Consider the following 15,423-nt stretch of genomic DNA (forward strand, 5'->3'; position numbering starts at 1 on the left):
GTGTGTGTGTGTGTGTGTGTGTGTGTGTGTGTGTGTGTGTGTGGTATTCAAGATGATCTCTCACTCTTAAAATGTAAAGCAACATCTGAAAAACATCCCAAAAGGAAAGAAAGGTGGTAGACTCAGGATGCAGATTGAGCTATATATATTTTTTGAACATAGACAATTCAGGGATTTGTTTTGCTCCATTGTGCATATTTGTTACAAGCATTTTGTTTTTCCTTTTTCAAATTATTTTTTTCCCAATTTGGTAAGGGAAGAGAAAGGTAAAGAATAAGATTTTTTTAACTGAAAAAAAAAAATTTTTTTTTAAATGCAAACAGGCTTTCCAGAAAGAAAAAAAAGTTAAGGTCACACTGAAGTTTAACTCGTGAAAGCAAAAGGGTAGGAAAGCAAGGACCAGGAAGTCTATGCTAAGAATTGAAAAATTCTAAAATAACCTAACATGTCTGGTGCTATTACTACTAGCAAGGTACTTCAATAAAAAAATCCAAAAGCCATTACCTCATCCCCAATCATACTCCATAGCTGTATGAGAGGCAGGCCAGTAGAATTGTAATTGGTAACCTGGAGAGAGAGAAACATAGGGTTAAGACAGCCACTACTCACTGTAATCTTTAAAGACTACCAGTCCAACCCAGTGCGATGAACAAATAAGGGCAAGTCTCCTCCCCAAACAGGGACGTTAATCAGTAGGATCCTCTCTAATGGGATGCCCAGGGGAGCTCTGTTTGCCCTGTGCAGCTTAACATTTCTATCAGTAAGTTGGACAAAGACACTGATGAGCTTGTCAAATCTGCATATGGACACAAAATTGGGAAGATAAACTCACACACAGTCAGAATTGAAAAAAGATCTTGACTGGATAGTTTGCTGGGTCAAATCCAGTAAGATGAGAAGAAATAAAAGAATCTTCCTCCTCTATTTAGGTTTAAAAGAAAAATCACACAAGTACAAGATGGTGGAGGCTTGTCAGATAGCATTTAGTCTGGGGTACATGGTGGATTGTGAGATCATTCAGGAATCAACAGTATAAGGCAGTTAAAAAGCTAATTTTGCTGCATTATTTGCTGCTTAATAGGCTACACTGAAACATAATATTCAGGGCTAGGGAACTGATAATTCCCTTAAATTCTGCCCTAGATAGATATCTGTAATAAATTATCTAATTTTGGACACCACATTTGAAGAAGAAACTGACAATCTTGAGAACATCTGAACAGTAGCCAAGATGGTGAGGGGTCTCAAAATCATGCCATATGAGAATCAGTTGGAAGAACTGAGGAAGATCCACCTAAATAAAAGGCTTGGAGGGGAAGAAGGGAAATGGAAGGAAAGAAAACTGAATAGCTGTCTTCAAAACATTTGAAGTGCTGACACATGGAGAGCAGCTTAGATTGCTCTGCTTGGCTACAGAGGGGCAATCTAGAAATAACGGGTGGCAGTTAAGCTGGCAGACCTAATCTAAGGAGAAACTTCCTAACAATTAGAGGAATCTCAAAATGAAATGGGAAGCCTCTGGAGGTAGCAGGATTCTCTTCACTGAAAATCTTCAAGTCAAGGTGACTGACCATTTAATGGGAATGTTACAAAGGGGAATCCTGTTTATATATGCATGGGACTAGATGGTCACCAAATTCCCTCCCAACTAAGAATCTGTTATTCATACCTGAGCAAGCAGTGGTGTACCTCTGGTCATTTCATTTACAGCTGCATCAGCTTCTGGTGAAAAATGATCCTCATCTTTGGAAAGAGTAAAGAGGGCCAGGGCAGAGGGGGAGAGGAGACAGAGAGAGAATCCCAGATTAAAATCTCACTTGGAGAAAACAAAGATACTGATGTTCTGTCCCCTGTGCTAGGTTCTTGGCCAGAGAATCCTAGTGTTATGTGAAGGAAAATGCTATTGCTCCTTAAAGAGGATTCTTTATGAAAAGCAATACAAAATCAACCCTTTTTGACCCTCTATCACAAACCCTACAGAATCTATTTCTCAACTGTTTCTTCTTCTTGTCCAATCCCCAGGGCACTGGGACAACTTCAACCTCTACTTTATACAGTTCCAAAATATCTGACTACCACCTTCAACCTGCCACTTGACAAAACAACAGTCACCACTCATCTCTTTGTGCCCTTCTGTGTCAGACAAGGCCACCCAAGTTTAATCTTCAAGCCCTTGTTCTCACTGGTCTTTTCTATTAGCTATAAATATGCCCACGTTTCATTAGTCCTTTAGAAAAAAATAAAAACAAAAAAAACCCTACCTCCAATTCCTCTAATCATCCCAATTCTTCTCCCCCTCCCTTTAAATACCCAAATTTCTTTTTTTAACTCTTTTTTTATTAATGTATTTTGATTTATCAATAATCACTTCCATATGCTTTTGAGTTTAAAATTTTTCTCCCCCTTCCTCCCCACCACCCTCCCCAAGACAGCCCACAATCTGATATAGGCTATACATTTACATTCCTTTTAAACATATTTTCACATTAGTGATGTTGTAAGTAGAAATTAAAACCAACAGGAGGAACCACCAGAAAGAGGAAACAAAACTCAACAAAATAACAATTCGGCTTCCATAGTTCTTTCTTTGGGTATGGATAGCATTTTCCATCACAAGGCCTCTGGAGATGTCTTAGATCCTTGTATTGCCAGGAAGGGTTAAGTTTATCAATATTAGTCATCATACAACGTGGCTGTTATTGTGTACAATGTTCTCTTGGTTCTGCTCACTTCACTCAGCATCAGACCAGACAAGTCTTTCTAGGTTTTTCTAAAGTCAGTCTGCTCATCATTTCTTATAGCACAATAGCATTCCATCACATTCACATACCACAACTTGCTCAGCCATTCCCCAATTGATGGGCATCATCTCAACTTCCAATTCTTTGCCACCACAAAAAGAGCTGCTATGAATATTTTTGTATAAATACCCAAATTTCTTAAAAGAGTTGGCTACACTTAATGTCTGTACACCATCTCACCACCAGCTAATATCTCAGTCTCTTGGAATCTGACATCAGTTCCCACTTGACTGAAATTACTCCACTGGAGACTACCAATGACTCCACATCAAATCCAATGTTGTTGTTGTTCAGTCATTTTCAGTCGTATCCAACTCTTCATGATCCCATTTGGGGTTTTCCTGGTAAAGATACTGGAATGGCTTGTCATTTCCTTCTTCAGCTCATTTTATAAATGAAGAAACTGAGGCTAACTTAACTGAGGTTAAGTGACTTGCCCAGGATCACACATCTAGTAAGTATCTAAGGCCACATTTGAACTAAGATCTTCCTGACTCCAGGCCTGGCATTCTATCCACTCTGCCCCTGGGCTGCCCCAACTCAAAGCCATCAATGACTTTACATCAAATCCAGTACCTTTCTCCTAATCTTTTTACTTTTCGGTTGTTGATTTTTGTTGTTTTTGTTTTGTTTTGTTTTGTCTTGTTTTTGGTGAGGCAATTGGGGTGACTTGCCCCGAATCACACAGCTAGTGAGTGTTGTGTCTGAGGCTGAATTTGAACTCAGATCCTCCTGACTCCAGGCCCAGTGCTCTATACACTTCGCCACCTAGCTGCCTCAATCTTTTCACTTTTCTTAAGTACCTTTCCGACCTTCTTCTCTTTCCCATTTTCTATTCAGCTAAATGTGAGTACACCCAGAACAGGTCTTACCTTTCCTAATTCCATTTGTAAACTATTCTAATATTAGAATCTATCCCCCTCCCCCACCTCCACCTCTTCAGTGAAATCTTATCTTTCAAAGACCTATCCCTGGTAAGGATCTGCCCATTTAGCCTTCCCTAAACCCCTTAGCTAAAAGTGGTCTCTCCCTGCTATGAATTCTTAGAACTTTCTAATTTATCCCGTGCTACACTTGTTTGTGTCTTCCTTTCCTCCTATAAGAAGGTAAACTCCCAAAGGAGACCTACAAAGAAGGGTAGATCAAATTGGTAAATTTAGTCACTTGGAATGGTAAAGCAACTAGATGGTTCAGGGGATAAAGCACTGGACCTGGAGGATCCACATCCAAACTTGGCCCCAGACAATTATAAGTTGTGTGACCCTGGGCAAATCATTTCCAGGAGTGAGGAACCTGCGGGCCTTGAGGCCACATACAGCCTTCTAGGTCCTTGGGTGTGGCCTTTTGACTGAGTCCAAGTTTTACAGAACAAATCCTTTTACTAAGGGGATTTGTTCTGTGAAGTTTAGATTTAAAGGACCACACTTGAGGGCCTAGAAGGCCACATGTGGCCTGGAGGCTGCAGGTTTCCCACCCCTTATTTGTCAGCCTCAGTTTCCTCATAGGAAAAATGGGGATAATAATAGTACCTACATCCCCTAGAGTTGTTGTGAGGATAAAATGAGATATTTGTAAACCTCAGAATGTTATTTTAAATGCTTGTTATTATAATTGTTCATTATTTTGTTGTTGTTACTAAGAAAAGCTCTATATAGGAATTGAAGATTCTTAGTCAATAGTAAAATAACAATAGCTGACATTTATCAGTACTTTAAGTTTATAAAAGCATTTTTACCTCCATTATCTTATTTGACTCTCACAACTCTATAGTAATCCAGGTAATTCATACTGTAGAGATGGGAAAACTAAGTATCAGAAGAGACTGATTTGCCCAGGATCATTCATCAAGTATGAACAGGTGGGATCTGAACTCAGGTCTTCCTGACTTCAAGTCCAGTAGCCCTCTCTGCATCTGATACAGATGAATACCAACAGAAATGCTCAGAGGTGGTCGGTCAAATCTGGGCTATGCTAGGAGGCCAGCTACATCTCACATTAGGGGGAGTCTAAAGTCAGAAACATGGTAAGAATGAAGGGGAGAACTATACCTGGGATGAATAAAACTGTTTTCAACTCTTCCAAGAGAGAGAGTCTTTTACACCTGAGACTTGGAAGAAAAAAATAAAGGAAATCAGTCAAACTATTACCTGACAGAGGCGTCACATTATCCAATAAGACTTCTGCTCCTTGGAATGGCAGTGTGACAAAATCAGATCTGGAGAAAGGAGACAAAAACCTGTTGTGAGAAACTGAAAGGGTTGGCTTTTAAAACATGCTGCTCTGTGCCTTTTGCTGTACCACTAGATTTTTCTACCGCCAGGTCCTGGCAAGGTGGACTGACCCAGCTCTCAGCAAGTAAACAGGGCACTTGCCTGGGCCAATTCCCCGTCCCTGATTTAGGGGAGCAAGGTCTATGGCAATAAATCCACAGTCTGACAAACCAGGGCTTGTGTGAGTAACTAAAATGGGAAAATCCCATTTACTTCCCTTCCTATCATGACCCTTCTTCCCTCCATAGGATGTCTGCTGCAGAATTCTTTCTGCAAGAAGAAATCCAGTGGACAGCATTCCCTTAGGATGGGAGTCACTTCAAATGAATAAGCATTTATTAAATATCTATGAAATGCAAAGCTATCATAATGTATTATATGTCAGGTACACAAAGACAAAGATAAAAAATAAAGTATGTCCTGCCTTCATGGAGCTTCCTTTTTATTAGAAAGGAGAAACACATGTAAACAGATAATTAAATCCAAGATAATCTGAGGGGGTAGAAAACACTTAAATATGATCCAAGTGACTTTTTAAATTTTTGTAAGTCAACTATGGATTATCCATGAGAGGCAGCATGACTGCCTTTAGTCAAAAGACCTGGTTCCAGTCTTGCCTCTGAGACATACTGTGTGAGACCATGGAGGTATCATCTCACCTCTTGCCCCAAGCCACAATTAAGACAAGTTACAGACCAGTAGAAGGAGCTTCTATAACAAGCATTCCCTAAATTAATAAAATCACAGATTTGAACTCTCCCTCCCCAAACCCCTCCAATTAATATACTAATGATAATGGATAGGAGAGCCTGCTAAAAAGCAGAATATACAAGAATTCAAAATAGTGTGTTTGACTTTATAGCTAGGTCCCAATTAGTGAGAATAATGAATCTCCTGAAGTGGTCACATTATTTGAATTCACACTGCATATTTGCATTGGGCTAAAACCAATGACCATATTTTATATAATTCTAATTTTAAATAGTACAAATTCTATTTCAGGGGGATTCATTTTTACACTGATTAGGACCTGGTTATATTCACAATGTTTATGAGAGCAAGAGGGAGAAGGGAAAAAAAAACAGGGGTTATTACTTTAGCATATAGCCCAAGATAAGCAAAATTAGCACCACAGTAAAGTGTTCTTACTTAGGCATAGCTTGTGCTTATACTATGTGTATATGTATGTATATACATACATACATACATATATGTGTGTGTATATATATATATATACATACATACACACACACACAGATGTACATATACCAGTGTGTATACAAATGCATATACGCCTGTGTATATAAGTATGTGTTTAATTCAGTCGTTTTTCAGTCAGTCTGATTTTTTGTGACCCCTATCTCTTGGGTTTTCTTGGCAAAGATATTGGAGTGGTTTGCCGTTTCCTTCTCCAGCTCATTTTACAGATAAGGAAACTGAAGTAGACAGGGTTAAATGATTTGCTCAGGGTCACACAGCTAGTAAGTGTTTGAGGCTAGATTGGAACTCAGGAAGATGAGTCTTCCTGACTCCAGGACTGGTGCTCTATCCACTGTGCCACCTAGCTGCCTCATATAGTATGTATACATGTATGTATTTATGTATATATAGGTATATACATACATATACACCCCCCCATACACATACTTATGTACACACACACACACACACACACACACACAATCTCTTAAAAGCATATGATCCCTTTTATAAGGAAGAAAACAGAAAGAAAATAGGGAGTATGGCAGAAATATATCCTTTCTTCTTCTTTTTTGAAGCAATTGAGGTTAAGTGACTTTCCCAGGGTCACATAACTAGTATCTTAGGTCAAATTTGAACTCAGATCTTCCTGACTTCAGGGCCAGTGCTCTATCCACATTGCCACCTAGGTGCCCTAAGGCAAAAGAAATAAACTTCATGACAAGGATTAACTGAAAAATTTTATAAAGCACTGTAATTTAAAGCAGTTAAACAAATGATCTGCACTTAAAATCACAACTCCTCTTGGACTAAATTAATCTCCTTTAATCTATGTTAATCTAAGTAATACTACACACTAATCAAATTAAACATTAATGATTTTTTTTAAAAGTTAAGTTATTTAGAATCAGCTAGGCAAGGGATGCTAAGGGAGATTATTAGCCTGGGATTCAAAGTTTATAATTGAACAAAACTTCTGTGGCTCTGCCAGAAACAGATCTTGGCTCAGATCCTGGTCAGAAGCAGCTCGAGGCGATGCAACCTGACCTGATTTGTCGAAGAATTTCAGTTTTCACTCTTTTGTATCCACCGTAGTCCACATAACGGATCTCAACTTCATCACTCTCTTTGTAGTAGGCAACAACTTGGGCACGCCACCAGGCCCCATCCACCCCAGGGGCAGCACAGATTACAGCTACTGTAGAGCAAGAAGTAGACTAAGTAAGGGGGAAGTGATCAATAGGTCAAAGGACAGGAACAGGGCAGTCTTCAAAGGGACAAGTCCAAGATATCAACAATCTTAAATGTAAATCAAATCAAAAGAAGGTCTACCTCACACCCAATCAAACTGGCAGAAATGACAGGAGAAGAAAATGACAAAATGTCTTGAGTGGCTTCTGGAAAATATGCACACTAATTAATGCACTGTTGGTGGAGCTGTGAATTGGTCTGGTCATTCTGGAAAGCAATTTGGGACTATGCCCAGAAAGTTACCAAACTGTGCATACCCTTTGACCCAGTTACACCACTGTTAGGTTTATATCCTAAAGAGATCAAAAGAAGAGGAAAAGGATCCATATGTACAAAAATATTTATAGCAATTCTTTTCTTAGTGTCAAAAACCTGGAAACTAAATGGGTGGTCATCTATTGTGGATAAATTATGGTATATGAATGTAATAGTATTATTATCTCAAAAGTAATGATGAAAGGGATGTTTTCAGAGGAAACCAGGAAAACCTATATAAAATGACAAAGATTGAGAACAATTATACAACAGCAATAACATTTAAAGGGGAAAACCACTTTGAAAGACTTTATAACTAATTAATGAAATCACAATTCCCAGGATCAAACATAAATTTGCCTTTGCCTCCCTCCCTTCCCTGCCAGAGAGGTGATGGACATTAAATGCAGAATAAGACACACATTTTAGGACTTTCCATTCCAAATGGAAATTTGTTTTTCTGGACTGTGAATTTATCACGAGTGTTTTCTCTTAGTTGTTCAATGGGGAGAGAGGAAGTGGGAGGAAGAGAAAATATACACTTGTTAACTGGAAAAACAAGATATAAGTTAAAAAAAAAAAACGAAAAGAATGAATGTAGGTACACACTGTTGAACTCAGTAGGAGGGGACTGAACTAAGGGGACAGCACTAAACAGTCTGTCCATACCTGATTAGCTTCACTAGTGAAACAGAAAGGTGGTTGTTTCATCATGTGAAAACAGCTTGTAGTGGGCTGATATTCACCTCCTGCTATACTCTCCCCTTCTACCCAGAGGGTGAGTATCAATAGCTACCAATATCCCCTTTAATCCTACTTGTCAGGTATTCAGTACTGGGTGACAGCTAGTATATTCTCTTTCCTCTGGGCTATCCAACAAAAAAAGTCAAATATTCCTAAGGAAAAAAGTCAAGCTGATATGGCCGCTTAGGACAGGACACTGGAAGATTAATACAGTATCTTCAGGTCTCTTCACACTCTTCTATTTAAAAACACCTTTTCTCTTCTTCAAATACTTGCCCAGACCGAGTAAAGGACAAACACTACCAGCTACGTATCTCATAGAAGGGTCTCAAGGTAGCATTTCAAATGAAACACTTAGACTAGAAAGTAGGCTTCCTGAACCTCACACTCCATTGTGTGAAGGGCCAATCTCATTTATTATCAAATGCAGATATTTACATAGTACTGTTTCAAGGTTCACAAAGGCTACATACATGTTTTTTGCATCATTTAACCCTTGTAACCACCCTCTGAGGGAGCTAACACAAGGATTCTCTGCAACCCATTTTGCAGCTCAAGAAGTAGAAGCTCAGAAATGTCAGAGGTGAGTGTCTAACCTAGCAGTCCTGACTGGAATTCCAAACCTGGTACTCTGCTAGATCACAGTACCTCCCAACATATCCTGGACTGCCCACTCATCTCAAGGGCACCTGCCATCTGCAAGGCAAAGGGACCCTCCTCCCCTAGGAAGAACTCGGCCACTTACCAAGCCCTTAGCTACCACAGCCTGCTGCCCCCTAAGCCTATACCATCCAGTTTGGAGAAGACTTCACTGAGAAGGTCTGAACAATTACCTGGCCCTCATCTCATCCAAAAGCTGAGCTGAAGTAGCCACAATTCTGCCACGATTCTATCTAGAAATCTTCTCATGTTACAGGTGTTCAGGACAGACTTTGTGAATGACCTTCAAATTGATCTGTACAGGGACTCCCATTGTGGGATCTCCCTCCACTCACGGAAACTACTAACCTGTGCCTTAGGAGATAAGTTTCAGGGAGTGGCCTGAGGCACACAGAGGGCGTCTCTTCCCCAGGGTGGTCACAGAGCTAGTAACTATAAGATGTGGGACATATACCCAGGGCCTTCCTAACTCTGAGCCCAGCTCTATTCACTATGTCTGGCTGTCTCTATAGAGAAAGCAAGAATAGCTCAGTCATCAATTCTACCACCAATAAGCATTCCTTTCTGACACTGATTCTTCATCTGTGATGAAGTTTTAGTCAGATATTCTCTCCACACCTTGTCAGAAGGTTCCTATTTTCATTTTTTAAAATAATATTTTATTTTTTCCCCAATTACATGTAAAAACAATTTTTAACATTCATTTTTAAAAATTCTGAGTTTCAAATTCCCTCTCTCCCTTCTCTGATAAGGTAAGCAATTTGATACAGGTTATACATGTGCAATCATGCAAAACATATTTTCATATTAGTCATATTATGAAAGAAAATAGACAAAACAAAAAAAAAACCACACCATGAAAAAAATGAAGTGAAAAATAGTATGCTTTGACCTGCATTCAGACTCCATCAGTTCTTTCTCTGGAGGCGGATGGCATTTTTCATCATGAGTCCTTTGGAATTGTTTGGAATCACTATATTGCTGAGAATATCCAAGTCATTCACAGCTGATCGTTGCAGAGTATTGCTATTACTATGTACAACGTTCTCCTCATTCTGTTCACTTTGCATCAGTTCGCGTAAGTCTTTCTAAGTTTTTATGAAAGCATCCTCCTGATCATTTCTTATGGCACAACAGTATTCCATTACAATCATATACCAAAACTTTTTCAACCATTCCCCAATTGATGGACATTCTTATAATTTCCAATTCTTTGCCACTATACAAAATGAGCTGCATAAATATTTTTGAACAGATAGGTCCTCTCCCCTCCCCCCTTTATTTTTTTTTCCAGTCAAATGACAAGGTTTATTGTAACTCCAATAGGAGTGGGCAGGGTTCCTAGTGAACCAGCCCTCCCCCCTTTATTTTAAATCTCTTTGGGATACAGACCTAGTAGTGAGTGGTATTGCTGAGTCAAAGGGTATACACAGTTTATAGCCCTTTGGGCATAGCTCCAAATTACCTCCAGAATGGCTGGGTCAGTTCACAACTCCACCAATAGTGCATTAGTGTCCCAATTTTCCTACATGCCCTCCAACATTTATCATTTTCCTTTTCTGTCATTCTAACCAATCTGATAGATGTGAGGTGGTACCTCAGAGTTGTTTTAATTTGCATTTCTCTAATCAATAGTGACTTAGAGCATTTTTTCATATGATTATAGATAGCTTTGATTTCTTCATCTGAAAAATGCTTGTTCATATCCTTTAACCATTTATCAATTAGGGAAGGATTCCTCTTTTCAAGAGAGGTTTGAGATGTTGCTTCTCATTCTCCTACTTTGTTAGGTCTTAGGACCACCCAATTCCTCACCATCTCAGAATATCATTGGCAAATACTTGCCTTCTACTGGTGTAGGTAAGGTTGGAATTCCTGGCTGAGAGTAACAGAGGTACATCTGCTGGTCCAAACTACGGAGAGCGTGGAAGGTGGGGTGTGTATGCTGCTGCACAAACATGTGCCCAGCATTTACCTGGTTGACCACAATCACTTCCACGGTGACACCATCAGGGAGCATGAGCTGCCAAGATAAGGAGAAAAACAAGAATAGATTGAAGAATGCAGGCGTTCCAGACCTCTAGCATTTAGTACTTGGGAGGCAGCAGTCCTATAGATGTATAGTCAGAATGAAGAGTCAACATCTCACTTTTTCAAACACTGAGTTTTCAATCAATTTGTCCCAGGCCTAAGTTTTTATAAGCCCTTCCAATGGATTGGGTGCCATAAGGACAAGGGAAATGGATTCAATCTCTCTTACAAAAGGTTTATCCTCCCAAAACATATTTAATGCCCTAGACAATATTTTCATTAAACAGCTCTAACCAAGAAAGAAGATCCAAGGCTCCAACTTTGCCACAACAGCAAGACCTCCCACAGTAGGCTTGCTGATGACCCAGGATGTTCTCTCCTCTCCTGGCATCCTCACTGCTGCACAAAGAGCTTGCTGCCACTTTCCCCCAAGAAAGGAGGAAAGAAAAAGTTCCATTTCAAGATCTCCCATCTGGCCCTGGAGATTTCAAGGGACTAGGATTGGGTCCTCAGAGCACAAGAAGAATTTCCTTTGGATAGGTCATTAAGCAGTTCAAGACCACCTTAAGAAGATTCTATGGTAGGTCTGGGCAGCACTTTTATTGATAGGACATGGCACCAGGAGTCCAGAAGGAAGGTATCAGGGTACGACAAGAATCAACCCTGTACAGGATGTCCCAAAGGTCTTAGCGCAGTTTTAAGCACCAAGTTTTAGTTTGGGGGCATCCTATATACCAGGTCTAGGACACCTGGTCTCTATTCTTTAAGTTCTCTTCTGTTCTCTGGGGTCTTCCCTCTCATCCCCAACCTTTTTACCTTTCTTTGTCTTTTGTCTGTCTCTTTCTCACCCTTACTGAAATCCAGGGGAAGAGGAGGACAAACTAGGAGATTGGGCTACTACTTCCTAATAGTTACCAACAGTAGGTAAAGGAATGTTGCTTTGGAATTTGACCAACACTGACAGCCAGACCACCTCCCCATCCCCCAAGGGAATTCGGAAGGTTTTGCCCCTGCACGCTGCCCATTTCTGTAGTCTACCAAGGCCCTTTCCAACTACTCAGGCCGCAGTTATTCTCTTTCATGCCTAGTTATAAAATAGTACAGGGCACCAAGTATAAATGGTACCTTCTATGAGTCTTGCACTGTCCCCCTTCAACCCACCAATGTCCCCTCTCTCTTTAAGAGACGTATTTCTAACCAACCTTTCCCCTGATATTGCTAGCAAGAATACAATAACAAACTTTCCATGCAGGCACTCTGATCCCTCCCCAAGGATGACTTTTCAGGGATACCCTCCAATCAAAATTACCTAGGCTCTGGAAAAATGACCTCAAGTATCAAGGAATGAGAACATGGGAAGCTCATTTCATTAAGAGCAAGATCAACACCAATCCAAGGTCCTCATTAAAATAAACAGGATACTGTTCCAAAAAGAAAGGAAGATCCCAGGTCTTATCTGAGATTCTGTACCTCACCACGTCCTAACAGTGTTCTGTTCTATACATCAGAGGATTTATAGAGGTTATATTGAATAGACTTATACATCAAAACATCCCCCATAATACCTATCATAATTTCTCGCAAATAGTAGTTTTAAAATATTCATTTAATGAATTAACTAAATTTCCCCTCCATTGCCTCACTAACAATGAACCTGAATGAGCATTTCTACAAAAATACATTTCTATTTAGATTTATGAAATATTCTCTTTCACTTGTAATGTTTCAAAATACATGTAAAATATACCGCAATGGGGTGGGGGGGGATAGTTTAGGATGCTCACAGGCAAGGAAATAGCCAGCTTGGCTATACACTTGGCATTCAATAATTATGAGGATAGATTTGTGGAATGACCATTAACTGAAACATCTCCTCACCCAAACCAAAACCCATGAAGACAGTTTTCATTGAGCAGTGAGTTTCATCTGTGGGCCCAAAGGCAACTAATCTCATACCCACAAAGCCCTGAAAGCCTCTTAACACTGAGATTAGGCATAGCTGGGGTGTCTGTATAGAAGCATATCTGAAGTACACTCTGGGAATTCAATTTTAGTGTGCCAACAGATAATATTGAGTAGTGCCAAGAGGTACAGACGGGGTACTCATTTTAACATATGTCAGACAGGAATCTTATGCTGGCTACTCAGGGCTGAGAAATTGAGAAAAGAATACCTACTTCTCCTATGTGTTAGGAAGAAAGATGGGATGTCCATTCCTCTTACCAAAAATGTGTAACACTCTTATTATCCGTGGGCAAGTTAAAAAAAAAAAAAAAGGAAAAGTAACATATTATTTTACTTCCTGTATACCCTGCTGAAAAGACTGGTCAAAGAAAGTAAAACGATAAGCAGAGACAACGTGTGTTATTTATAAGAGTGGCTTATGGTCTAGTAGCATCTCACATTTAAGTTTTTTTGTTTGTTTTCTTTTGTTTTTTAGAAGGTTTACAAAGAACTTATAAAGCTAAGTACAAAACAAAGGAAAGTAATCTAAGAAAAGTGTATCATGGCCCACAGAGATGTCCCATTTTTTAAATGTTTTACATTTGCTTTTACAATGCAGTCATTTCTGGATGCCTTGTTAACCCTTGCTCCTTAGGAATTGAAAGGTCTCACTCATTCTCAGAATAGACACACCTGATGGTAGTGAGTACCCTCAACTCTGTACAAGGATAGGTTTGAAAATATGGTTTTTAAAAAGATACTGTACTAAGCTAATACAATTCTGTTTTGTTTAGTTTCATATATACTATGTTTGCACAAACAAAAACAAGAACCCTGAGTCACACACAAAAAACAAAGAAGCTCAAATGTTCATTTTTTTTTTGGTTAGGCAATGGGGTTAAGTGACTTGCCCATGGTCACACAGCTAGTGAGTGTCATGTGTCTGAGGCCAGATTTGAACTCAGGTCCTCCTGACTCCAGGACCGATGCTCTATCCACTACGCCACCTAGCTGCCCCTCAAATGTTCATTATTTTAAGCTACTATATCCCATCATTGCCTTTTCCCTGGGCTTCTGTCTCCATACTGTTTTCCATCCCCTCCAATACAGATGTGAGTAGCTTAGCTAACTAAGAAACTAAGAAACTAACAGGAAGGAGCACAACCCATCTCCTGTCATTCCCTGATTGTAGAAACATTCCAAAATGGCCCATAAGTTTAGGTCTCGTCTTGGAATTGGCAGCACACAACTTGGTGGAAGGTAGATAAGAGGAAAGAGAATAAAACACAGCCCCTAGTTTACTACCTTTTATCTGTCAAGGGAACTTACCCAGGAGGTCATTGGGAGAGAAGGTAGAGTCAGCGAAGGAAGTGGAGGAGCATATATATTGGTCAGGTTCAACTCCTTAAACTTCTTACCAATTAAACTAAGTGCTTTGTCTACATGATGCTGAGACCCTGAATGGAAGGGGAAAAGGAAGGGAAAGGGAGAAAATATCCATCAAGAAACAAAGGAAAAACTCTTACCACCCATTCAGTATTCTCTTTTTAAAAGATAACAGTAATATTTTACTAATGCTTTTTGGTTTCATATCATAGTCATTTCTGAAAATATCATCCTTCTCACTTCCTTCATAATCAAACCCTCCCTAACAAAGAAGGGCATTTAAGTAAAAATGATAAAATGACCACATGAGGTTTACAACATTCTCCTCTAGTAGTCTCCTTCCTGCTAAAAGGAGAGAAGTATGTTTCATTCTCTGTTCTTTGGGCCCTTTGTTGTTGGGGTTTTTTTTCCCCAATCACTCAGAGTTCAGCTTAGTTTCCTGTTATTGTAGTCATTGTACCTATTGTTTTTCTAATTTTACTCCTTTTTCTTTGCATCAGTTCATACAAATCTTTTTTATGTTTCTCTGAACTTCTCGTATTTATCATTTCTTATATCACAATAATATTCCATAACATTTTTGTACCACAAATGTTCAACTATTTCCCAAATCAATGAGAATCTGCTTGGTTTTTCTTTTTTTGCTATCTCAAAAAGCGTGGCTATGAATAGTTTACTATAAATTGGACTTCTAACTACCTTGGAGTAGTAGAATGGCTGATTCAAAAGACTATGGAATAGCTTGGTCACTTTTCTTGCATAATTCCAAAATGTTACCCAGAATAGGTGAACCAATTCACAGCTCCTACAATGTATTACTATGCCTATCCTTCCCACAGCATCTCCAAAACTAAGTGTTCCCATTTTTGGGTCATATCTGC

General features: G+C 39.4%; 1 protein-coding gene across 3 annotated transcripts in view; it reads right to left on the minus strand.

The window, feature by feature from the left end:
* The window catches only part of AKAP1 (A-kinase anchoring protein 1), a 49,022-nt gene that overhangs the window by 1,206 nt on the left and 32,393 nt on the right, over positions 1 to 15,423 (minus strand). For all 3 annotated transcript variants that reach the window (XM_027870514.1, XM_027870512.1, XM_027870513.1), the window contains exons 5-10: positions 14,486 to 14,613; positions 11,027 to 11,204; positions 7,319 to 7,469; positions 4,949 to 5,016; positions 1,670 to 1,743; positions 505 to 567 (exon numbers count right to left, since the gene is read on the minus strand). In XM_027870514.1, coding sequence (XP_027726315.1) covers positions 505 to 567; positions 1,670 to 1,743; positions 4,949 to 5,016; positions 7,319 to 7,469; positions 11,027 to 11,204; positions 14,486 to 14,613 — 662 coding nt within the window. The remainder of the gene's footprint in view (positions 1 to 504; positions 568 to 1,669; positions 1,744 to 4,948; positions 5,017 to 7,318; positions 7,470 to 11,026; positions 11,205 to 14,485; positions 14,614 to 15,423) is intronic.

Source organism: Vombatus ursinus, unplaced genomic scaffold (genome assembly GCF_900497805.2).
Source record: "Vombatus ursinus unplaced genomic scaffold, bare-nosed wombat genome assembly UNPS02014797.1, whole genome shotgun sequence".
Taxonomy (NCBI): Eukaryota; Metazoa; Chordata; class Mammalia; order Diprotodontia; family Vombatidae; genus Vombatus; species Vombatus ursinus.